Source organism: Salmo salar, chromosome ssa10 (assembly GCF_905237065.1).
Source record: "Salmo salar chromosome ssa10, Ssal_v3.1, whole genome shotgun sequence".
Lineage (NCBI taxonomy): Eukaryota > Metazoa > Chordata > Actinopteri > Salmoniformes > Salmonidae > Salmo > Salmo salar.
In genome coordinates, this window is record NC_059451.1 from 38,978,628 (window position 1) to 39,005,639 (window position 27,012).

The 27,012-nt window shown below is 42.4% G+C and overlaps 1 protein-coding gene across 1 annotated transcript; it reads right to left on the bottom strand.

Annotated features, from left to right (window-relative positions):
* Window positions 1–7,287: 7,287 nt before the first annotated feature.
* opn7a (opsin 7, group member a) lies at window positions 7,288–16,848 on the bottom strand. The gene is made up of 8 exons (XM_045688698.1): window positions 16,747–16,848; window positions 15,798–15,983; window positions 13,358–13,445; window positions 9,249–9,411; window positions 8,938–9,065; window positions 8,543–8,685; window positions 8,119–8,310; window positions 7,288–7,586 (listed from the first exon to the last, which is right to left on the bottom strand). Exons 1-8 carry the CDS (start codon window positions 16,846–16,848, stop codon window positions 7,320–7,322), a joined length of 1,269 nt encoding a protein of 422 aa, XP_045544654.1. The 3' UTR covers window positions 7,288–7,319.
* Between the last annotated feature and the right edge of the window lie 10,164 nt (window positions 16,849–27,012).

Here is a 27,012-nt window from a genome sequence, read left to right on the forward strand (position 1 = left end):
GCCCAACTGCCCGCTTGGAGTATGCCAAAAGGACTCTGACCATGAGAAACAAAATTCTCTGTTCTGATGAAACCAAGATTGAACTCTTTGGCCTGAATGCCAAGCGTCACGTCTGGAGGAAACCTGACACCATCCTTACGGTGAAGCATGGCAGTGGCAGCATCATGCTATGAGAATGTTTTTCAGCAGCAGGGACTGGGAGACTAGTCAGGCTGGAAGGAAAGATTAACGGAGCAAAGTACAGAGAGATCCCTAATGAAAACCTGCTCCAGAGCATTCAGGACCTCAGACTGCGGCGAAGGTTTACCTTCCAACAGGACAACGACCCTCAGCACACAGCCAAGACAATGCAGGAGTGACTTCGGAACTAGTCTCTGAATGTCCTTGAGTGGCCCAGCCAGAGCCCGGACTTGAACCCGATCGAACATCTCTGGAGAGACCTGAAAATAGCTGTGCAGCGACGCTCCCAATCCAACCTGACAGAGCTTGAGAGTATCTTCAGAGAAGAATGGTAGAAACTCCCCAAATACAGGTGTGCCAAGCTTGTAGGGTCATACCCAAGAAGAGTTGAGGCTGTAATCGCTGCCAACAGTGCTTCAAAGTACTGAGTAAAGGGTCTGAATAAATGTGATATTTTCACTTTTTTTAGAAGAATTTGCTAACATTTCTAAAAACCTGTTTTTGCTTTGTCATTATGGGGTATTGTGTGTAGATTGATGAGAATTAAAAAAAATGTTTTAATCAATTTTAGAATAAGGCTAACGTAACAAAATGTGGAAAAAGTCGAGGGGTCTGAGTACTTTCTGAATGCACTGTATTCCCAGCGAGATGTGACTGATTGGGAAGAGGAGAGGACATCAGGGGAATTATAACATAGTAGAGTACAGTGGAACAGCCTCTTTGGTCCCTCAGGGGAATACTAAAGGACCTTCCATGAATATTTATGATCTATTAGTCTAAACCATATTATATTGCACACACTAACTACTGCACACTTAGATAATGCAGCCTGCTTATGTTTTGGTAGCACTATCACTTTGATAATGCCCTGCCTTTAGAACTATCTGTTTTCTGTGTTATCCACCTGGGGGTTGAAGCGTTGTGTCATTTGAATTAGTGTGTCGGGTATGGATGATATTGGTATGGATGATATTGGTAGATAATTAGTGATTAGTTGCATTAATAAAGAATGAGAATGTGCTGAGTAAAATTACAGTAAGTCTCTCTCTTCCTGCTCTCCAACCTGGACCTCTCTGCTTCTCTTGACCTTTCTGCTTGCCAACTCTTTATGACAGAGTGTGTGTGTGTGGTCTGAGCCCTGACCTTGCCTACTCTTCATGATATATAATATAAAATTATTCCCTCTATAAAAGAGATATTTCCTTAATGAATTTCAGCATCTTGAGGCAATGTTAAAATCCACTACCTCACCCCCCAGTTTCCAGCTACAGGGTCAGCCACTCTCTCATATCTGTCAATCTGCCTGGTTAAAACATGACACTGACAGCCCAGTCACAGGGGGACACTGGGAGAGGGACATAGGCACGCACACGCACATGCGCACACACACACCAGTAGATTACTTTCTTGACTCTCTGAGCTTCCTGCCATCCAGGACCTCTATACCAGGCAGTATCAGAGAAAGGCCCAAAAGACTCCAGCCACCCAAGCCATAGACTTTTCTCTCTGCTAGTGCACGACAAGCTGTACCAGTGCACCAAGTCTGGAACCAACAGGATCCTGAACAGCTTCTACCCCCAAGCCATAAGGTCTGTCCATAATAAAGAGATGCTCAGTTTTTTTTAAAGTTTTTTACACCCTCTCCAAAAAAGCAAGTCATGCAGGCTCTAGGTTTTTCTTATCTTGATTATTGTCCAGTCATGTGGTCAAGTGCTGCAAAGAAAGACCTAGTTAATTAAGCTGCAGCTGGCCCAGAACAGAGCGGCACATCTTGCTCTTCATTGTAATCAGAGGGCTAATATAAATACTATGCATGCCAGTCTCTCTTGGCTAAGAGTTGAGGAGAGACTGACTGCATCACTTCTTTTCATAAGAAACATTGTGTTGAAAATTCCAAATTGTTTGCATTGTCAACTTACACACAGCTCTGTCACACACACACTTACCCCACCAGACATGCCACCAGGGGTGTTTCCTCAGTCCCCAGGCCCAGAACAAATTCAAGAAAGAGTACATTATTATTTAGAGCCATTATTGAATGGAACTCTCTTCCATCTGTTAAAATGAACAGCAAACCTGATTTAAAAAAAAACAGATAATGCAACACCTCACAACGCCCGTCCCCTATTTGACCTAGATATTTTGTGTATGTATTGATATGTAGGCTGTGTGCCATTTTTAAATGTATGTAGTTCTGTCCTTGAGCTATTCTTATCTATTAACGTTATGTATTATGTCATGTTTTGTGTGGATCCTAGGAAGAGTAGCTGCTGCTTTCGCTACAGCTAATGGGGATTCTAATAAAATACCCCAAAAATAAGACTGCTAAACAAGGCCTCTAAATAGCTACCCGGACTACAGTACCTGCATTGACCCTTTAACTAACTATTTTGCACTGACTCTACGCACACCCACTGGACTCTACCCACTACCCACTCTACCCGAAGCTTGATTGAAAATGGCGCAGACAGAGAGGGCTACCGTGCTTCTAGTTCTTAGGAAACTTGGCAGTATTTTGTTTTTTTAATGTATTATTTCTTACATTATTAGCCCAGAAAATGTTTTGTGTTATTACATAGAGCCAGGAAGAACTATTGGATATCAGAGCATTACGACCAGGACTGCAGCTTTCCCGAATCAGATCCTTTGTTCGCACCCCTCAGGTCAATTGAACTGATTCCAGAGGCCGACACAAAACACCGCCAGCGGAGGAGAGGTACTCGGAGTGGTCTTCTAGTCCGACTGAGGAGGCGCACACACCACCCACCGCTTCCGAGTATATTACTCGCTAATTTTCAGTCTCTGGATAACAAAGTTGACGAGCTTAGGGGCGAGGATTTCTTTCCAGAGAGAAATCAGGGATTGTAACGTACTGATCACGACTCCATTTTTCTCCTCCCTTCCTATAGGCAGAAACTCAAATCAGGAAGAAACCCATGCTAAGGACTATTAAACGCTGGTCTGACCGATCAGAATCCACGCTTCAAGATTGTTTTGATCACGCGGACTGGGATATGTTCCGGGTAGCCTCCGATAATAATATTAACGATTACACTGATACGGTAACAGAGTTTATCAGTGTATAGGAGATGTTGTACCCCCTGTGACTATTAAAACCTACCCAAACCAGAAACCGTGGATCGATGGCAGCATTCGCACAAAACTGAATACGAGAACCACCGCATTTAACGATGGCAAGGTGACTGGGAATATGGCAGAATACAAACTGTAATTATTCGCTCCGCAAGGCAATCAAACAGGCAAAACGTCAGTATAGAGAAAGTTGAGTCACAATTCAACAGCTCAGACACGAGAGGTATGTGGCACACACAACTACACTTTTTATATCCTGTATTTCTGAGGATATGTTGCTTGACGATAACCTCAGTCACCATTTTTTTATCCAACATCCTCCCTTTCTCAGAGAAAAATGTCACATATTCATAAACACATGCATTTCATAGGCATCTTCCTTCATATTTGGTTCATTCAACGAGCACTCATCAGTTACGTCTAATTAGTACAACAAAGTTAGTTTAATGGCTTTACAAACTCAGGATTCATATTCCTTTAAAAAAGCACCAGCTGAGTGAAGTCAGCTGTGTTCCAAGTAAACAAGATTTAGGATGTGTCCCAAATGGCACCCTATTCCCTATATACATGGTCTGTCCGATGACACAGGTTTCACACATTTCCCATCAGGCACCATTCCATAAACAGATCCTCATTATGGCCAAGGAACGTTACATGGAATCCTAATTTTAGATCCATGCACATAACTCAAAAGTTCCCCTTTGCCATGCTTGCATGGTTTACATTTTTTATTACACAAAAGTCTAACATGCTGACCAAACCGCCTGCGTTCGGTGCGCGAGCGTTGCAAAATAAATGTACACATACATGTTATTCAACGTGCTTCTATTTTAGTTAATAAAGCTACATACAAAACATGGTCTCTTTTTTGCTTTCTTGAGTAAGGCAGCCCCAAAATGCAGATGTTTCAGCCTAGATCAGTGCTTTCTGTGGTGGTGGTGCAGCCAGAGGAAAATACGTAGCGTAGGGGTTGGTAATGTCACTCATGGAGATACTACGTCACCGCAAAATCTACGGATAGAGCTAAAAAATTCAAGCCCCTTGGGTGCTACCATAGAGTTACATTAGAAGTGCCCATCCAAGAAGGCTCAAGGTCATTGGCTGCAGATAAAATGACTTCAAATCACATATCTACCGTAGTTTTGATTGGATTGATTATGTCAACAACATACTTTCAAAATCTTAGCTAGCAAGCTTGACAAGCAGTCATCATCATGAATCATGTCAAAAATCTACTGGCAAATCCTTTTCAATCCTTGACATATAAAGTGAAATTATAGATAAAATGCATCAGTCCTCATCGGTCATAAACATTACACAGGTTGGAAATTGGTTGCCAACCGCAATATAAAATCCACAGAAGAACAATAACAAATGAGGAGAGATTAATACAAATAAAAAAATAACTTAACTTTTATCTGTGGGTTAAATGTCAAAATGAGTCAAAAAGATACAGCAAAAAAAAGAAACTTATGGATTTCAGGTAAAACAACAACCCAAAATTTATCTCCCAGGACAAATTAGCTAGCAATAGCAAACGAGCTAAATGTCCATGAATGTTTTGTGTGTTTCAACCTGTCCCCAAAGTAAAATAGTTGGTTCAGTTGGTTTTGGTATTTCAACCTGCGTTTCATGAACGTGTCTGGTGGGGACAGGCAAAATCAACATGCACACGATGGTGGACGCACGCGCATAGCCAGTTTGGTCAACATGTTCTGAGCGTGGATCTACGAGTGTGGATCTTATGTTAGGATTCTAGAGTCTGGGGCTCAATTCAGATGTTTTGGTGACATTGGCATTTCCAGAACATTTATATAAAGGGTATTAGCATTCAGAGCAGTAAAATCACTTGAAAGTGCCATCCAGAGTTCGAATTATACTGTGACATTCGGGGGTCTCCTATGTGTGCACGCGCACAAAACTTATTCATGGGGTTTATAGTAAAGACATGTCATTTAACTGTAAAAATGTATTACCTTTTAACGTGCCATGAACACATCTAGTCGATTGTCAAACAATCACTTCAAGAAGTAGGTTATCTGCACATAACTGGGATGCTGGACTCCAAAATGAGTCCAGCATCCCAACAGTGCACCCGCCATTTGAATGGAAAGGGGCATTTGTTACAAAAAGTATTACTGTCAGTGTAAGTTTTGGAAGAAATTATCAATATATTTAGAGGCCACCCAACCTGATCTCATAGTTTCACTTCGTGACTTGCCGTAATTGTATGAATGTCGATTTCTTTACCCATTGATTCTGCATGTTTACAGGGTTAATTCCGCGTGGTTACAGGGTTAAAACAGAAACAACTTAAAGGATTAAGTTTAGGTATTCATTTCGAGTGGTTAAGGTTTGGGCTGTGATTTGGGGATGGCTTAAAACAAAATACTTAAAAACAATGTGCTGTTTCAATTGAGTATCATTGAGTACTCTCCCTGCTTGCTAAAGAACTGAGCTGCTGTGGTCCAGTGTCTAAGCAGTGTGCTCTGGCTCTGAGCCTTGTGAGATTGAGCCCAGTGTCGTGCCATATATCGACATCCTCAGGACCTTTTCAAACGTCCGAAATCAAAATCTTTCTTGTGACCAGCCTGGGCCACGCCACTGTTTGGCACACACACATATACAGTTGAAGTCGGAAGATTACATACACTTAGGTTGGAGTCATTAAAACTTACTTTTCAACCACTCCACAAACTTCTTGTTAACAAACTATAGTTTTGGCAAGTCGGTTAGGACATCTACTTTGTGCATGACACAAGACATTTTTCCAACAATTGATTCAAGATTATTTCACTTATAATTCACTGTATCACAATTCCAGTAGGTCAGATGTTTACATACACTAAATTGACTGTACCTTTAAACAACTTGGAAAATTCCAGAAAATGATGTCATGGCTTTAGAAGCTTCTGATAGGCTAATTGACATAATTTGAGTCAATTGGAGGTGTACCTGTGGATGTATTTCAAGGCCTACTTTCAAACTCAATGCCTCTTTGCTTGACATCATGGGAAAATCATAAGAAATCAGCCAAAACCTCAGGAAAAAAAATTGTAGACCTCCACAAGTCTGGTTCATCCTTGGGAGCAATTTACAAACGCCTGAAGGTACCACATTCATCTGTACAAACAATAGTACGCAAGTATAAACACCATGGGACCAGGCAGCCGTCATACCGCTCAAGAAGGAGACGCGTTCTGTCTCCTAGAGATGAACGTACTTTGATGCGAAAAGTGCAAATGAATCCCAGAACAACAGCAAAGTACCTTGTGAAGATGCTGGAGGAAACGGGTACAAAAGTATCTATATCCACAGCAAGGAAGAAGCCACTGCTCCAAAACCGCCATAAAAAAAGCAGATTACGGTTTGCAACTGCACATGAGGACAAATATCGTACTTTTTGGAGACATGTCCTCTGGTCTGATGAAAGAAAAATGGAACTGTTTGGCCATAATGACCATCGTTATGTTTGGAGGAAATAGGGGGATGCTTGCAAGCTGAAGAACACCACCCCAACCGTGAAGCACGGGGGTGGCAGCATCATGTTCTGGGGGTGCTTTGCTGCAGGAGGGACTGGTGTACTTCACAAAATAGATGGCATCATGAGGAGGAAAATTATGTGGATGGAAAATGATGTGGATATATTGAAGCAACATCTCAAGACATCAGTCAGGAAGTTAAAGCTTGGTAGTAGATGGGTCTTCCAAATGAACAATGACCCCAAGCATACTTTCAAAGTTGCGGCAAAATGGCTTAAGGACAACAAAGTCAAGGTATTGGAGTGGCCATCACAAAGCCCTGACCTCAATCCCATTGAAAATTTGTGGGCAGAACTGAAAAAGCATGTGCAAGCATGCCTGAGTCAGTTACACCAGCTCGGTCAGGAGGAATTGTTGTGGGAAGCTTGTGGAAGGCTACCCGAAATGTTTGACCCAAGTTAAACAATTTAAAGGCAATGCTACCAAATACTAATTGAGTGTATGAAAACTTCTGACCCACTGGGAATGTGATGAAAGAAATAAAATATTAAATAAATCACTCTATTATTCTGACAGGCGGCGGACACAGCGACACTGAAAAACACAGGCCCTGTGGAGGGAGTGAAGGTCTTTAGACAGGAGGTGGCGGAAGTTGGGCTTCAGCAGCAGACAGACCAGAGGGTTGTAGAGGGTTGAGGACTTAGCCAACACGGCAGGGATGGCAAAAGCCATCGGAGGGATGGAGTCCATGTGACCGAACGCTGCCCACATGGAGACCAGGGCGTAGGGACTCCACGCTGCGAAGAAACCAATACACACCGCCACACTGAGCTAGAGGGAGGGAGGGGACAGAGATAGTCAGAAAGAGGAGAGAGAGTCAGAGAGAGCGAGACAGAAATGACCATTATTCTACATGAATGATTCAATAGTCTTGGTACAGTTTGTTAGATGTCAAGGAAATGTATTCTTTGCTGCAAATGTGAAATATGAGTTTTCAAAGAGAGACAAAGCTACTGCATACCCAGCCCAGTCTGGGACCATTAAAAAGTCAAGCCTTCTGTCCTTTCAGGAGAGAAACCTTTATTGCATAGTGATTGGAGCGTCATAGCTGCATTGAGCCAGGTAGTTAACGCGTATTGAGGAAATAGTCTGACTATCTCCACAGAGTTTCTAAACCCAGAGGCTCAACATTGCGATACTTACGGGAACACAGTTGTCTTCCCCTCGTACATCATTACGCGATGCTCCTCACCTCCGCTTCATCCAAAAAAGTAAAGACGTAGGTGGGACGGACAGTGGCACTGTTTCCCCTACTGCGGATTCCATCTTTAATGACGTGTGTGTGTGTATCCTATACCATTACCTTCACTATGGTGGTCTGTACATTCCCCATGCGTGTCTGCTGTGAGACGTGTTGCTCCACTGCTCTCCGTGACTCCCTGACCGTGACCAGGATCTGTGAGTAGGCGGAGGTGATGACACAGCAGGGCAGGATGTAGCAGCAGAGGAACAGTGCCACCGTGTAGGACCTCGCCACACCGTCCCAGTTGGACCGCTGTAGAATGAATGAATGATGATTTGTATTTTTGTGTCAAATCGCCATTAGCGACTTACAGCATTATCTGACACACTTTCAAAGTAGGTTAAACTGTACAAACAGTTCATTCATAACCTTTGGGGTTCCACTGATGATTATAAATAAAAAATAATAATCTAAAGTGTTAAATAGTAACAAAGACTCCATGAACAAAGTAATAGACAGAATAAGTAAGTAAGAGGAGACGAACCTGCCAGTCGATACAGCAGGCCGTCCCGTAGGGCTCTGGACCGTATGCACCCCAATGGGCTAGAGGGGAACAGGCAAACACCAGGGCATACGCCCACGCACACGCTATCAGGATACGACCGTGGTCTGGGCTGAACCTGTTACCTGTGGGGAGGGATCATACACAGTCAGCCATTGTGTGGTCAGAATCAGTAACAGTGATGTTTGATGCTTGTGGTCAAAAGAGCCATAATGCATTCATATTGCAGAAACACACAAGCGGTCACAGATATAGACGGTCAGGGGCTCAGACAGTTGTAGAGTGGTCGTAGATTGGTCAGAGACAATAACAACAAGCGATTGTCATAGTGTGGGTCCAAGATGGTCATGTTGAGGTCAGCGGTGCTGTGGTCTTACCGTAGAGAGGGTAGCAGACCTTGAGGCAGCACACAGTACTGAGGATGGTGAGGGTGGTCAGACTGCATATACCAAACAACACTCCACAGAAGGCATAGACCAGACACACTGTCTTACCATACAACCACCTGGGAGAGAGAGAGGAGAGGCGGATGGGCAGACGGAGGGGAAGGGGGAGAGGGAGAGAGATGCAGGAAGAGAGAGAGCGGGAGGGAGAGAGAGCGTTGTTATTACTCAGATAGTAAGTGAGTGTATGAATCTGTTTAATATGCATGTGTGTGTGCACATGTAGGTATTTGTATCTAACCAACCTGTGGTAGATACTAGATGTCACAGCCAGAGGGTAGAGGCTAAGGGTCATGCCCAGGTCACTGACAGCCAGGTTAATAATGAAGAACTCTGCTGGTTTCAGCAGCATCTTCTTATTATAGGAGACATAGAGTAGTATGGTGTTACCCACCAGAGAACACACACCTGGGGGAGGGATGTAGGGAGGAGAGAGAGGGAATGGAGGGAGAGAGAAGAACATTTTAATTTAAAACCCTTTATTAGGTTGACCTCATACAAAACACAAACACATAAAACATTACAAATCTGGAGATGGTCCAAGATGAGCCAGTCAGCCTGCAAATCAGTCAGCCAGCCTGCTGTCTAACCAGTCAGTTAGTCAGTCGGTCAGCCAGTCAGCCAGTCCTGCCCCTACAGAGCTCTCTGAGCCACCAGCAATCTCGAGCTTATTGTTTTCCTGCCTGTTGTCTGAGGCGTGATTATGTCTTTAAACGCTGCCTGTTCCTTTAATAAAACCTTATTATTACACTAATAAACATAGCAGGGGATGTTTACAGGGTACTGAGAGATACACGTGTGTTGTGTTTAGGTACTTTATGGGAGGTTAACGCAATAAACACTTAGAGACAAAGGGGTGATTAGTCACTAAGTTAAACTGTTTTTGTGTACACACACACGCACTAATCACCTTTCAACTGAACAGAGGCAGAAAGGAAAAAAAATTGCCCACACTGAAGATGTCTATATCAGTCCGCTAATACAGGACTAGTAAAGGCCCATTGCACTACTTTTGTGAATTTTTTTACTAAGTGTATTTCAGTGTTTCCCAGCATTTGTAACTTGAGTCTGATAATTATCTTTACAAAACAGTTAATCTGATACTTGTGGAATATAAAAATAAATACTTGCTTGATATATGTTTTCTAGTTTCTTGAAATACTTTGCAAATGCAACTTATTCTATGAGAATAACTGAAAAGATCTATTCATCCCTTTTACTAGATGCTCTTATCCAGAGCAACTTACAGTAGTGAGTGCATACATTTTAATTCTTATGTGTTCTGGTCCCCCATGGGAATCGAACCCACAACCCTAGTGTTGCAAGCGCCATACTCTACCAACTGAGCCACATTACATACCACTTGATGTCTCAATGTACTCAATTACTGTATTGTGCATTGTTTTCCGTTATGGTAAGTCTACAGGTACAAACCTAAATGACCAGCCTATGTACAATACAGTAATGTACATTTACATTAAGTGGTTTGTAAGGATGGTAAATTAATACTGCAGTAAAAGTGGTTGTTTTCCATGTTATTTGTTCAAGAAAATATTTAATTTGATGTGGATATTTTGTGTCTTTGCCCATAACTTTGCACCTTTTGATGTAAATGTTTGAGGACAGGATGCTGTTCTTTCTGGATTCCATTAGAATGTCAATAGCAGAGAATGGGACATGGCAAAAACTCTTACAATTCCAACTATTGAATCCTGCAAGATACTGTTCTTAATTATACAACTACCTTTCTTGCCAAAGGAGAGATGCTGTAAAAATGTTGTTGTCCATGCTACAGACATCTATATCGGTCCGCTAATACTAGTAAAGGCCAAGTGCACTACTTGTGTTTTTTTTTATTCAGATTTGTTTTTCGCCTCAGCACCCCTACTTCCCACGGCTATGTCTACCAGGCAGATAAGACGGATGGGTGTGATAATAAATCGCAAGGAAAACCCACCAACTCAGACAAACAAAAAGGTGTAATGGGTCCGCACTCAAAAAGATGTCACATAAAGCTTAAGATGGCAACTGTTTCACTAATGGATAAATGTGAAAGTCCACATAACGAGACACTTTTTCCTGTTAGAGAGCCAAAACCTGAAACAATAGGTCTTAATGTAGGATCTGTGATTTATTTGTGAACCTTAGACCTTAAAGGATCGAAACTGTAGGTTTTAAATTCCTGTTCTGTTAACCAATCTCTCTCATGAAATTACATAATGTATCCAAGTGAGCAGCACCCAATGTCACAGGAAGGCCAAAAAGATAATCAAGGACATCAACCACCCGAGCCACATTATCATCCAGAAGGCGAGGTCAGTAGAGGTGCATCAAACCTGGGACTGAGAGACTGAAAAACAGCTTCCATCTCAAGACCATCAGACTGTTAAATAGCCATCACTAGCCAGCTTCCACCTTAGAGGCTGCTGCCCTATATACATAGACTTGGAATCACTGGCCACTTTAATAATGGAACACCAGTCATTTTAAATGTTTAAATAATGTTTACATACTACTTTACTCATCTCATATTTATATACACTGTATTCTATTCTACTGTATTTTAGTCAATGCCACTCTGACATTGCTCAATGTAATATTTATATATTTCTTAATTCCATTCTTTTGTTTTTAGATGAGTGTGTATTGTTGTGAACTGTTAGATACTACTGCACTGTTGGACATAGGAACACAAGTGTTTCACTACACTCGCAATAACATCTGCTAAATATGTGTATGTGACCAATAAAATATGATTTGACACACACACACACACACACACACACACACACACACACACACACACACACACACACGAGTACAGTAGTACCAGTGGTGTGAAGAGTACATCAGTAAAAATACTTGAAAGTACTACTTAAGTAGTTTTTGGGGGGTATCTGTACTTTACTATTTATATTTTTGACTACTTTGACTTCACTACATTCCTAAAGAAAATAGTGTACTTTTTACTCCATACATTGTCCTTGACAACCAAAAGTACTCGTTACATTTTGAATGCTTAGCAGGACAGAAATTGTCAAATTCACACACTTATCAAGACAACATCCCTGGTCATCCCTCCTGCCTGGCGGACTCACTAAACACATGCTTCGTTTGTAAATTATGTCTGAGTGTTGGAGCATACCCCTGGCTATCAGTAAATGAAAAAAAACAAGAAAATTATACCATCTGGTTTGCTTAATATAAGGAATTAAAAATTATTCATACTTTTAATACTTAACTAAGTATATTTTAGCAAGTACATTTACTTTTGATACTTAAGTATATTTGAAACCAAATTTATTTTTTTATTTCACCTTTATTTAACCAGGTAAGCAAGTTGAGAACAAGTTCTCATTTACAACTGCGACCTGGCCAAGATAAAGCAAAGCAGTTCGACAACATACAAAAACACAGAGTTACACATGGAGTAAAACAACATACAATCAATGATACAGTAGAAAAATAAGACTATATACAATGTGAGCAAATGATGTGAGATAAGGGAGGTAAAGGCAAAAAAGGCCATGGTGGCAGAGTAAATACAGTATAGCATGTAAAACACTGGAATGGTAGATTTGTTATTTGAAGAAAGTTCAAAGTTAAAATATAAATAATATGGTGCAAAGGAGCAAAATAAATTAAATAAATAAATAAATACAGTGGGGAAGAGGTAGTAGTTTGGGCTATATTATAGATGGGCTATGTACAGGTGCAGTGACCTGTGAGCTGTGAGCTGCTCTGACAGCTGGTGCTTAAAGCTAGTGAGGGAGATAAGTGTTTCCAGTTTCAGAGATTTTTGTAGTTCGTTCCAGTCATTGGCAGCAGAGAACTGGAAGGAGAGACGACCAAAGGAGGAGTTGGCTTTAGGGGTGACCAGAGAGATATACCTGCTGGAGCGCGTGCTACAGGTGGGTGCTGCTATGGTGACCAGTGAGCGGAGATAAGGGGGGACTTTACCTAGCAGGGTCTTGTAGATGACCTGGAGCCAATGTGTTTGGCAACGATTATGAAGCGAAGGCCAGCCAACGAGAGCGTACAGGTCGCAATGGTGGGTAGTATATGGGGCTTTGGTGACAAAACGGATGGCACTGTGATAGACTGCATCCAGCTTGTTGAGTAGGGTATTGGAGCCTATTTTGTAAATGACATCGCCGAAGTCGAGGATTGGTAGGATGGTCAGTTTTACGAGGGTATGTTTGGCAGCATGAGTGAAGGATGCTTTGATGCAAATACTTTACTCAAGTAGTATTTTACTGGGTGACTTTGACTTGAGTCATTTTCTATTTAGGCATCTTTACCTTTACTTAAGTATGAAAATTGGGTACTTTTTCCACCACTGAGTAGTACTTACCGAATATAGAGTAGACCACGGCCACCACCAGGTCAGCAGCCTCAGGGATGTTGGAGTGGAACGTGCCGTTACCTGCTAGCCAGCCCATCTGAGACAAGACACACAGTAAATACACACACACACTGTATATACACTGATTTCATACAAACAGAAATATTCAAACCCAGCAAAAAGCTTCCTGTCAGTCACACCTCTGTAGCATCTTTCCCCTGCTCTGTGCTTTGAGGGCGATTTCTGTGGGATTGTATAAGGTGTAAAAACCTCACAGTGACTCACCTGATTAGACTAGATCTGAGCCTTGACTAACGCTCCTGACTCTACCTAAATTAAAAACTAGATTGAGCGTTAGAAATGGAGAAAGATGAGAAGGAGAGTTTAAGGCAGCCAGACAGAAAGCAATACTGCACCCATGAAAATGAATAAACTAAATTTGACCTAAGCTGTGTGTCTTCACCTGTGAAGTCCCATTGTAATAGCCCCATGGTGTTTCAATGGAAGACAAATAAGCCAGATTTTTCTCTTGCATTGACCTAGCAGCCAGGGCTTTTGTGTCAGTGTGTGAGAAACAGAGAAAGACAAAGATAGGAGACAGAGAAAAAGTGTGTGAGAGAGAGAGAACAGAAAGCGAGCAGAATTAGGACGAGTCCCGCTAATGATCAAAATACACAAAAGAGCAACTCAATTCAAGACAAACAGTCTGCTTAAACTAATAACACAAGCAATTATATGTTTATGTCTTTATTGAACACACCTTGTAAACATTAACAGTGCAGGATGGGAAACGTATGTGAACCCTTGGATTTAACAACTGGTTGACCCTCCTTTGGCAGCAACAACCTCAACCAAGTGTTTTCTGTCGTTGTGGATCAGACCTGCACAACGGTCAGGAGGAATTTTGGAATGTTCCTCTTTACAAAACTGTTTCAGTTCAGTAATATTCTTGGGATGTCTGATGTGAACTGCTCTCGAGGTCATGCCACAGCATCTCAATTGGGTTGAGGTCAGGACTCTGACTGGGCCACTCCAGAAGGTGTATATTCTTCTGTTCAAGCCATTCTGTTGTTGATTTACTTCTGCGTTTTGGGTCGTTGTCCTGTTGCATCACCCAACTTCTATTGAGATTCAATTGGCGGACAGATAGCCTAACATTCTCCTGCAAAATGTCTTGATAAACTTGGGAATTCATTTTTACGTCGATGATAGCAAGCTGTCCAGGCCGAGGCAGCCCCAAACCATGATGCTCCCTCCATCATAATTTACAGTTGGGATGAGGTTTTTATGTTGGTGTGCTGTGCTTCTTTGCTCATTCCAAACAACTCAGCTGTAGTTTAGTCTGTCCACAGAATATTTTGCCAGTAGTGCTGTGGAACATCCAGGTGCACTTTTGCAAACTTCAGACGTACAGCAATGTATTTTTTGGACAGCAGTGGCTTCTTCCGGTGTCCTCCCATGAACACCATTCTTGTTTAGTGTTTTACGTATTGTGGACTCGTCAGCAGAGATGTTAGCATGTTCCAGAGATTTCTGTACGTCTTTAGCTGACACTTTAGCTGACACTCTTCTTAACCTCATTGAGCATTCTGCGCTGTGCTCTTGCAGTCATCTTTGCAGGACGGCCACTTCTAGGGAGAGTAGCAACAGTGCTTAACTTTCTCCATTTATAGACAATTTGTCTTACCGTGGACTGATGAACATCCAGGCTTTTAGAGATACTTTTGTAACCCTTTCCAGCTTTATGCAAGTCAACAATTCTTAATCTTAGGTCTTCTGAGATCTCTTTTGTTCGAGGCATGGTTCACATCAGGCAATGCTTCTTGTGAATAGCAAACTCAAATTTTGTGAGTGTTTTTATGGGGCAAGGCAGCTCTAAGCAACATCTCCAATCTCGTCTCATTGATTAGACTCCATGTTAGCGGACTCATGACTCCAATTAGCTTTTAGAGAAGTCATTAGCCTTGGGGTTCACGTAATTTTTCCAACCTACACTGTGAATGTTTAAATAGCTGTTAAAATATAGACACCAAAAAAATACAATCATTTGTGTGTTATTAGTTTAAGCACACTATGTTTGTCTATTGTTGTGACTTAGATGAAGATCAGATCAAATTTGATGACCAATTAATGCATAAATCCAGGTAATTCCAAAAGGCTCACATTACTTTTTCTTGCCACTGTATGCCAGGGAGATAGCTTCCACAATCCAATGAGAAAGATGGTGCTTAGAAGTGACCGTACCCCGAGCTTGTCACAAACATGGATAACCTTGGTCCTTTCCAAAGCACAACCTCTGTTGTTCACTGAAAGCAAACAGAGGAGGTGAAAAAGGGAACAGCTTGAAAGCCAGGGACCTGTAAGACATAACCCTGGGAGCAAAAGCTACATTAGGACGTAACATCACTTTGGAGTCCCCAGGCGCAAACTCCAAACAGGAAGAGTGTACTGAGTGCGACGTCAAGGCCATGAGCAGGGCAGTCTTGTAGGAAAGGACCTTCAGGTCTACAGACTCCAATAGTTCAAATGGAGGCTCACACAGAGAGTACAGGACCAAAGCCAGATCCCAGGTCAGTGCCATGGGCCTTTCAGTAACTGCACCACCAGAGAATGAGACCCCGGGGGCCTTCAGTAACTGCACCACCAGAGGATGAGACCCCGGGGGCCTTCAGTAACTGCACCACCAGAGGATGAGACCCCGGGGGCCTTCAGTAACTGCACCACCAGAGGATGAGACCCCGGGGGCCTTCAGTAACTGCACCACCAGAGGATGAGACCCCGAGGGCCTTCAGTAACTGCACCACCAGATGATGAGACCCCGGGGGCCTTCAGTAACTGCACCACCAGATGATGAGACCCCGGGGTAAAGCCGTCAACAGCTACATGACACCTGCCATATAAACCTTCAATGTGGAAAAAGAAAGGCCCTGCTCAAAAATCTCTTGTAAGAACATTAAAATGTCCACCAAAGACCTCTCAAAAGGGAGAAACTCCTTTAACTTGACACCAACCCTCAATAGCACACCACTTAAATATACACAACCCTCTCGTAGAGGACGCACGCACTGACTGTACAGTCATAATCACGTTCGAGGCACAACCCCTAGCCGTGAAATTTAACCTTTCAGAGGCCAAACCCACAGATCCCATATCTTCGGTTGTGGGTGCCATTTGCCTGGGACAATAGATCCCGACAATACGGAGCCCCACACGGGTCCTCGCCCAACAGATGGATGATCTCCGGGAACTAGGGTTGTCTAGGCCAACGGGGAGCCACCAAAATCATCAACAGACCCTCTACACAGTGGCCTGAATCAAGACCACTGGAGGAACGCATAGAGCAGGGTTCGAGGCCACTGATATGCCAAAACCGTTTTCTCGCGATGCATAAGATCTACGTCGGCCCTGCTAAACAGGTCTGATATCAGGGCCACCACCGAGGGCTGCAGTCTACACTCCGTGGGACGCTCCGACTGCAATAGCCTGCGAAGTGTGAGCATTTTGAACTTGCAACCTTGAGGTGCTTGTTTAAAACACATCCAGGAAGTAACACAATATTTCATCGATCTTGGGAACTAAGAAGTACCAACTGTGCCAACCCCTCTGTACTTCTGACATGGGGACCACCCGAATAGCCTGCTTTTGAAGGAGAGAGGAAATCGCCTCTCTCAATACAGGCGCTAGGACCTCGGGACCATTGACGTAATGACGCCACTGGACGGAGCACGCTGCCAGTCTGCCATACATTCTTTCCTGAAGGGGCAGAGTGCCACCCTGAGGACTGGGATCATTTGGTTATTTTCGTCATGCTTGTTTTCATATTCACTACTCCTGACAACCGTGTGTCTGAATGTGGGGAAGGAACTGTGCGTTCTGATTCCTGGCCCACACTGGGTTAGCCTCTGGAGATAAGTAACACAACACTTATCTGAGAAATCTTTAAACAGCGGTAAGCAATGCTTCATCGCTGCAGGGACAGAAGGTAAATAGCTTCCCCCAAACCTGGGAGGAACTCCTCTGCGGGAGAGAAAACGCCCTTAAAAGGCGTATTCACCACCAAAAGGTTCACTCTCCCCCGCCGAATCCAAACCCCTGACTTCAGGCTGCCCAGGACTGAATCATTCGATTCACACTTTGAAAAGCCTCTAGACCCAATCAGGGATAGTATATCATCCCCGGACTCTGAACGCTGGAATGAGCCTCACTCGGCTGGGAAGACACCCCTATCAACGCCGACCACCAACTTTCCTCAAAGTCAGCCCTACTCCCAATGGAAGTTCAGCCCAGCCGGAGACAATGGTCACACGAACTGGTCTGAGCTAAGGTCTCCTGAGCGTGTTTTCACCCCAGGACAGCCCTTGTGAGTGTCTTTCATTTTCATTGTGAAACCACCTGCCCTAAGTCACGGTCAGAGGTTCAAACTCAGCTGGTTACAAGGAAGCACTGGCTACACAATCAAAGCAGAAAGTAGTATGTTTTTAGCCAACACAAATCTTACTCAAATAAGAAAGCTTTGGCTGCACAAGCAAACCATAAAGTAATTATCTTTTAGCAAACACAAAAACCAATACCCAGACCCAAAACTTACAACATCTAGGGGGATGAGTACTCTCCCCACTAACAGACACCTAAGTCAGAGCCGAATCTCGTAGCCTTTGTGGGCTTGACATTTTTGTAAATTGCGTGACATATTCTTCCTTCAGGCGAGCTGAATAGCAAAGAATTTAGGAAATGCGAGCCCCGATATTATAACCAGGAAGGCGTGGCTTCCGCGAGCAGGCTCGGCATCCATTGGCCCTTTGGGTGTGATTTCAGTTTGCTTCAGGTGAATAGGATCACAAATTCTACAGCACAACGGCAGAGTCATGTCTTAAGTGTAAAACGAATAATGACTCAATAATCCATGCTTTCTGGGAATGCTATAAAGTCCAGAAGTTGTGGGGGGAGATAGAAAGGTGTCTGTCAGAAGTATTACAATTAAAACTTACTTTTAATCCATATTTCAAGACAAGGCATATGGGGGTGTAGTGAGATACCCAATGGGCTGGATGATTCTCTTCTCATCACTCATCTTGAAAAAACGTATACTAAAAACATGGAAATTAATCAATCCACCATAATTAACACAATGGAAAAATCGAAATGATTTATTATTTAAATATTGACAGCATGGGCGACTGAGAAAAACTAATTGACACAATTTAAAGGCCAAGTGGCATACAATAATGCAGGCACTAGAGATGGGGGTGTGAGCATGCGGGTCTGAGCAGATGACATTTAAGAATTATCTTTGAAAGACAGGGTCCTGAAAAAGGGCTGTTTCTTTTTTTTGCTGAGTTTGTCATACCCTCCAACTAGGGCCCAGAGTTTTACCTGGTTAGGTTATCCCAGTGGTTCTCAAACCTCTCCTCAGGAACACCTTAACTAATCAATGGTTAGTTGACAAGTTGAGTCCGGTGTGCTAGTTCTGGAATAGATCAAATACATGACCCGGCTGGGGGCCCCCGAAGAGAGGTTTAAGAACCACTAGGTTAGCCCGGCAGTGGAGGCTGCTGAGGGGATAAAGGCTCACAATAATGGCTGGAACGGTGTAAATGGAATGGCATCAAACACCTGGAAACCATGTGTTTGATACCATTCCACTGATTCCGGTCCAGTCATTACCACAAGCCTGTTCTCTCCAATTAAAGTGACACCAACCTCCTGTGCTTAGCCTACCAGATCAGGAAAAACTCTGGGTCCCAGGGACCCCCCCCCCCCCCCATAACACATATTGGAAGGAACTATGAAATGTAAGATGATATATCCATGACTCTTTATTGAAATCCACCCCCACATTTTTTTTAACGTTACTTAAAAAATATATATATCTTATGAACACAACAAATACAAAAAAAAAAGAAATATACAAACAAGAGTACATAAACCTAACAGACAGGGGTATTACATATCAAGATTCATTTTCAATTTGTTAAATCCTTTTATGGTGCGTATTGCTTTTTTGTTTTTACATTTACTGATCATTTCAAAATAATATTTAAATTCTATCTTAAATAATGTGAAGAGTGGTTTGTTCTCTGCCCACTTAATTTTATGGAAAAAGAATCTTCGATGAAAGATAAACAAAGTTAAATCAGGGTCCATATAATTTGGATCAAAATAAAACATAACATCAGAGTCTCTCAAATTAACATTAATAGTTGTTTCTTTTAAAATAAAATCTTCTAACTCACTCCAAAATCTGGGTCACAACCACAAAATACACATTTGTTATCAATAGCTATTTTAAATCTGTGTATAATAAAGGTCTTTACAGGGTAGATTCTATGAATGAGTTTGTATGATACTTCTTTCACCTTATTAGATATACAATATTTACCAGACAACAACAAAACTTTGTTCCAGTTCACTTGTCCTAAGGCTGCATTCCAGTACATTTTAGCAGAGGGAATAGTAACATATTGACATAGTTTCCTTATATACATGTTATTACATTTATAGTTTAAAATGTCAATTCCTTCTAATTGTATTGAGGCTACAAAATACTCAATATTTGCACTTGGAGTATTGTTATATTCTCCTAAAAGAAGAATAGCACCTTCAGGGACAGCTCTAACAACAATTTGATACTCCTCAGGAGTGAATGTAACATTGTGTGTTCTCATAAATGCTGGATAATCATATAGTTGTCCATCATTATTTAGGTTAAACAATTATTGAATAATGTTGTTTTCAACCAGTTCTGGAAAAATAAGACTTGTTTTTGTATTTTGTCTTTATTATTCCAGATTGTATACCTATGTTGGGAAAAATTGGGTTTGTACATGAGTTCCAAGTTAGAAGTACTTGTTAATGAAAGTTTGCAAGCTTAATAGGGATTTTACCCATATCAAAGTTGCATTTTAGTAAGAATTCTAGACCACTGATCTGTTGGAATATGAAATTAGGGATGATATTCCAAATGTAACACTTATTTCTTAAATAGTTTTGTATCCATTTAATCTTAAATATTATATTAGAGGTTTTAAAATCCACAGCATTCAACCCTCCCTCACTTTGGATACTACATATTACCACTTTTCTTAAATAATTAGGTTTATTCCTCCATTTGAAGTTAAATAATTCAGTATCAACCATTGTAGTTACTGACAGAGGAACAGCCAAGGCAAGGGAGGTATAAACTAATCTGGACAGACCTTCAGATTTTGATAAAAGTACACGCCCAGATAAAAAAGATCTCTTAATAACCAGGAGTTAAATCTCTTTCCAATTTTCTCTACAATAGGAGAGAAATTTAAGTTGGCCCTTTCTTTCTGATCTTTGCTAACTTTAATACCAAGATATGTGATCACATATTTTACAGGGATATTACATACTGAGTTTAAGTCACATCTTTTCAACGCAAATAATTCACATTTCCTAATATTCAGAGAGAAACCTGATACATGTGAGAATGCATTATTAATACACTCAATAGCTTTCCTGACTTCATTATGATCTTTCAAAAAATGGTGGTGTTGTCAGCCAATTGTGAACACCCCACATCTTGGACCTGTTGTACCACCTCTGAAATCACATAATCTTACAAATTAAGAAAAATATTCTTTAAGTATGCTCTACTATCTAAAATTGTCGATTTAGTATCTCGAAATGTTTAGATAGTATGTCGAGATACTATGTACGTTTACAGAAATCGTGACGGGAATGGGCTTCCGTGCAATCAGAATCGTCAGATATCACTGCTGATTTGGTGAAGTAGTTTGCCAAGTGTGAGTGTTTTGGAAACATAGTTGAGACTTATTTGTGTGTGGTGGGAGGCAGCGGTGCAGACCAGCTTCCACCCGATGGTCTTTTTTTAAACCTTCAACGCCGGGCGAGAAATACATATCTAAACATGGACCAATATAACGAGTATTCCTAAGAAATGTGCCAGTATTAGTTATTTGTCTACCCATATCAGTAGCTAACGGTTTCACTATGCCCGATGGACAGTGTTCTTTGAAGCTTGGCAGTTCCTGATGCAGGCCTATTTTTTTCGATCTGGAAATTTCTTGACGGGAAACCAAGATTGGGCAGCTTGGCTAGCTATCCCAGTATTACCCTTTTCGCTGCATCCCCGACTCAAATGATGCGGGTTATGTCGTTGCATTGATTTTGCATGACCATATAATCTACTTTTAGCTTTTTTTTATTCAAACAGTATATTTTATGGGATTAGCGGTAAATCAGAAACAAATATGGTGAATTGGAGGCGGCTGCTGCGGGTATCGAACCGCTCCTTTTTGGCCTTAATTTTTTTCTTCTCCATGTCTACGACGTGTCTCTACTTCATATATGTTGCTCCTGGGATAGGTGAGTTCATTAGCTAGCTAAACACGATCAACTAATGTTATCTTATAGTCATTGTTTGTGTGCATCTATAAGTTGTTGTTCGTTTGTATAAGAAGTACACAAATAAAATAAAAAATGAAGGCATTAGTCGTTGACTCCCATAGTATGGTATACCATGTGACCGACTGTAAGGGAACAGAAAGACACAGGCAAAGATATAAAAATATGTATGGGAATGGGTGTCGCAAGAAAAGAAGATGAAAGTGAGGGGTGGGGAAGGTGAAGAAAACACAGGGTGCCAGTGTGGCTGGGAAAGTAGATGTCTGAACACATAAACGCTAGCAAACAGAGTGTGTATAGGGTAGAATTCCCCCAGCAGGCATCTCACCGCGTTTTCTTAACTCCCTATTAATTTTTAAGGCTAGGGGGCAGTATTCGGAAGTTTGGATGACTGAGGTGCCCAAAGTAAACTGCCTGTTACTCAGGTCCGGAAGCTAGGATATGCATATGCATGGTGGTATTGGATAGAAACACTCTACAGTTTCTAAAACATTTAAAATAATGTTTGTGAGTATAACAGAACTGATTTGGCAGGCAAAACCCGAGGACAATCCATCCAGGATTGTTTTTGTTGTTGAGGTCATTGGACTTTCCAATGCTTTTCTATGGGAAAGCCTAATTATTAGGATCCAGATTGTAGTTCCTATAGCTTCCACTAGATGTCAAGAGTCTTCAGAATTTGTTAGTTTTTTTTATTTTTATGAAAAAGTATTCGTATTCTTTCTAAGTGTCACTCAGAAGGACTCTAGTCTTTTTGTGCGCATGAATGAGAACGCGCTCCTCGTTGTTTTTCCTCCAGTATTGAAAACAGTTTATTCAGTCTTAAATTGTATCAAATATTTACATATTAGGGTACCTGAGGTTGGATTAGAAACATTGTTTGAAATGTTTGGACCAAGTTTACAGGTAACTTTTTACATTCCTTTGTAGGCATGTTGGGCGAGTTGGAACAGGTGTATTTCTGAATCAAACGCCCCAAATAAAACAGACATTTTTGGGATATAAAGAAGGACTTTATCGAACAAAACAACCATTCATTGTGTAACTGGAACCTTTGGGATTGCAAAAAGATCTTCAAAGGTAAGCAATTTATTTTATCGCTATTTCTGACTTTCGTGATGCATCTGCTTGGTTGGAAAATATTTGACGCGCTCCGGTGAGGGCGCGCACTTGGTTATTTATCTCTGGTATTGAATATACTATTTTCCGTCTTAAATTTTATCGTTTATTTACATATTAGGGTACCTGAGGATTGATTAGGAACATTGTTTGACATGTTTGGACCAAGTTTATTGATAACGTTTGGGATTCATTTTGTATGCATTTTGAACGAGGGGAAACAGGTGGATTACTGAATGAAGCGCGCCAAATAAACTTACTTTTTTGGGATATAAAGAAGGACTTTATCGAACAAAAGGACCATTTGTTATGTAACTGGGACCCTTGTGATTGCAACCAGATGAAGATCTTCAAAGGTAAGGGATTTATTTTAGCGCTATTTCTGACTTTCGCGATGCATCTGCTTGGTTGGAAAATGTTTTTAATGCTTTTGTACGTGGGGCGCTGTCCTCAGATAATCACATGGTGTGCTTTCGCCGTAAAGCCTTTTTGAAATCTGCCAACACGGCTGGATTAACAATAAGTTAGGCTTTTAAATTATGTATGACACTTGTATTTTCATGAATGTTTAATATTACGACTTCTGTCATTTGAATTTGGCGCTCTGCAATTTCACCAGATGTTGTCGAGGTGAGGCTTGAGGCACGCCTAGCCCAAAGAGGTTTTAAGGCCTTCCTGTATGGCATTTACACTGAACAAAAATATAAACACAACATGAAACAATTTCATAGTTACAGTTCATATAAGGCCGTCATTGTAAATAAGAATTTGTTCTTAACTGATTGCCTAGTGACAAAGGTTCAATAAAAAATTAATTTAAATGAAAATTATAAATAAAAAAGAAATGTCCTCTCACTGTCAACTGCATTTATTTTCAACAAACTTAACATGTGTAAATATTTGTAAGAATATAAGATTCAACAACAGACATAAACTGAACAAGTTCCACAGACATGTGACTAATAGAAATGGAATAATGGGTCCCTGAACAAAGGGGGGGCTCAAAATGAAAAGTAACAGTCTGTATCTGGTGTGGCCACCAGCTGCATTAAGTACTGCAGTGCATCTCGTCATCATGGACTGCACCAGATTTGCCAGTTATTGTTGTGAGATGTTACGCCACTCTTCCACCAAGGCACCTGCAAGTTCCCTGACATTTCTGGGGGGGGAATGGCCCTAGCTCTCACCCTCCGATCCAACAGGTCCCAGACGTGCTCAATGGGATTTAGATACGGGCTCGTCGCTGGCCATGGCAGAACACTGACATTCCTGTCTTTCAGGAAATCATGCACAGAACGAGCAATATGCCTGGTGGCATTGTCATGCTGGAGGGTCATGTCAGGATGAGCCTGCAGGAAGGGTACCACATGAGGGAGGAGGATGTCTTCCCTGTAACGCACAGTGTTGAGATTGCCTGCAATAACAATAAGCTTAGTCCGATGATGCTGTGACACACCGCCCCAGACCATGACGGACCCTCCACCTCCAAATCGATCCCGCTCCAGAGTACAGGCCTCGGTGTAACGCTCATTCCTTCGATGATAAACGTGAATCCGACCATCCCCCATGGTGAGACAAAACCTCGACTCGTCAGTGAAGAGCACTTTTTGCCAGTGGGTTTGTGCCCATAGGCGATGTTGTTGTCAGTGATGTCTGGTGAGGACCTGCCTTACAACAGGTCTACAAGCCCTCAGTCCAGCCTCTCTCAGCGTATTGCGGACAGTCTGAGCACTGATGGAGGGATTGTGCGTTCCTAGCGTAAGTCGGACAGTTGTTGTTGCCATCCTGTACCTGTCCAGCAGGTGTGACGTTCGGATGTACCGATCCTGTGCAGGTGTTGTTACACGTGGTCTGCCACAGCGAGGACAAACAACTGTCCATCCTGTCTCCCTGTAGCGCTGTCTTCGGTATGTCACAGTACGGACATTGCAATATATTTGGCTGGCCTCATCTGCAGTCCTCATGCCTCCTTGCAGTATGCCTCATGCCTCCTTGCAGTATGCCTAAGGCACATTCACGCAGATGAGCAGGGACCCTGGGCATCTTTCTTTTGGTGTTTTTCAGAGTCAGTAGAAAGGCCTCTTCAGTGTCCTAAGTTTTCATAATTGTGACCTTAATTGTCTACCGTTTGTAAGCTGTTAGGGTCTTAACAACCGTTCCACAGGTGCATGTTCAGTTATTGTTTATGGTTCATTGAACAAGCGTGGGAAACAGTGTTTAAACTCTTTACAATGAAGATCTGTGAAGTTATTTGGATTTTTATGAATTATCTTTGAAAGACAGGGTCCTGAAAAAGGGACGTTTTTGATCTGCAGAGAAGAATGGGAGAAACTCCCCAAATACAGGTGTAGCATCATACCCAATACAAGCTTGTAGCATCAAATACAAGCTTGTAGCATCATACCCAAGAAGACTCGAGTCTGTAATCGCTGCCAAAGATCCTTCAAGAAAGTACTGAGTAAAAGGGTTTGAATAATTATGTAAATGTAATATATTTTTTTTTATTATACATTTGCAAAAAAATATATATATTTTTGCTTTGTCATTATGGGGTATTGTGTGTAGATTGCTCCGTGGCTCGACGACTCACTACGAGCTCACAGAACAGGGCTCCGGGCAGCCGAGCGGAAATGGAGGAAAACTCGCCTCCCTGCGGACCTGGCATCCTTTCACTCCCTCCTCTCTACATTTTCCTCTTCTGTCTCTGCTGCTAAAGCCACTTTCTACCACTCTAAATTCCAAGCATCTGCCTCTAACCCTAGGAAGCTCTTTGCCACCTTCTCCTCCCTCCCGAATCCTCCTCCCCCTCCCCCCCTCCTCCCTCTCTGCGGATGACTTCGTCAACCATCTTGAAAAGAAGGTCGACGACATCCGATCCTCGTTTGCTAAGTCAAATGACACTGCTGGTTCTGCTCACACTGCCCTACCCTGTGCTTTGACCTCTTTCTCCCCTCTCTCTCCAGATGAAATCTCGCGTCTTGTGACGGCCGGCCGCCCAACAACCTGCCCACTTGACCCTATCCCCTCCTCTCTTCTCCAGACCATTTCCGGAGACCTTCTCCCTTACCTCACCTCGCTCATCAACTCATCCTTGACCGCTGGCTACGTCCCTTCCGTCTTCAAGAGAGCGAGAGTTGCACCCCTTCTGAAAAAACCTACACTCGATCCCTCCGATGTCAACAACTACAGACCAGTATCCCTTCTTTCTTTTCTCTCCAAAACTCTTGAACGTGCCGTCCTTGGCCAGCTCTCCTGCTATCTCTCTCAGAATGACCTTCTTGATCCAAATCAGTCAGGTTTCAAGACTGGTCATTCAAATGAGACTGCTCTTCTCTGTGTCACGGAGGCTCTCCGCACTGCTAAAGCTAACTCTCTCTCCTCTGCTCTCATCCTTCTAGACCTATCTGCTGCCTTTGATACTGTGAACCATCAGATCCTCCTCTCCACCCTCTCCGAGTTGGGTATCTCCGGCGCGGCCCACGCTTGGATTGCGTCCTACCTGACAGGTCGCTCCTACCAGGTGGCGTGGCGAGAATCTGTCTCCGCACCACGTGCTCTCACCACTGGGGTCCCCCAGGGCTCTGTTCTAGGCCCTCTCCTATTCTCGCTATACACCAAGTCACTTGGCTCTGTCATATCCTCACATGGTCTCTCCTATCATTGCTATGCAGACGACACACAATTAATCTTCTCCTTTCCCCCTTCTGATAACCAGGTGGCGAATCGCATCTCTGCATGTCTGGCAGACATATCAGTGTGGATGACGGATCACCACCTCAAGCTGAACCTCGGCAAGACGGAGCTGCTCTTCCTCCCGGGGAAGGACTGCCCGTTCCATGATCTCGCCATCATGGTTGACAACTCCCTTGTGTCCTCCTCCCAGAGTGCTAAGAACCTTGGCGTGACCCTGGACAACACCCTGTCGTTCTCCACTAACATCAAGGCGGTGACCCGATCCTGTAGGTTCATGCTCTACAACATTCGCAGAGTACATTTACATTACATTTAAGTCATTTAGCAGACGCTCTTATCCAGAGCGACTTACAAATTGGTGCATTCACCTTATGATATCCAGTGGAACAACCACTTTACAATAGTGCATCTAAATCTTGTAAGGGGGGGGGGGTAGAAGGATTACTTTATCCTATCCCAGG

Bases quoted from the DNA above. Each gene is read 5' to 3' on its own strand.
- opn7a (XM_045688698.1), bottom strand. From the start codon at position 16,848: ATGCTCACACTTCGCAGGCTATTGCAGTCGGAGCGTCCCACGGAGTGT. The intron at 15,984-16,746 runs GTAGATCTTATG...CTGGTGGTGCAG, and splicing joins ACCTGTTTAGCAGGGCCGAC to TTACTGAAGGCCCCCGGGGT. The intron at 9,412-13,357 runs GTAAGTACTACT...TCCCTCCCCCAG, and splicing joins CGTGGTCTACTCTATATTCG to GTGTGTGTTCTCTGGTGGGT.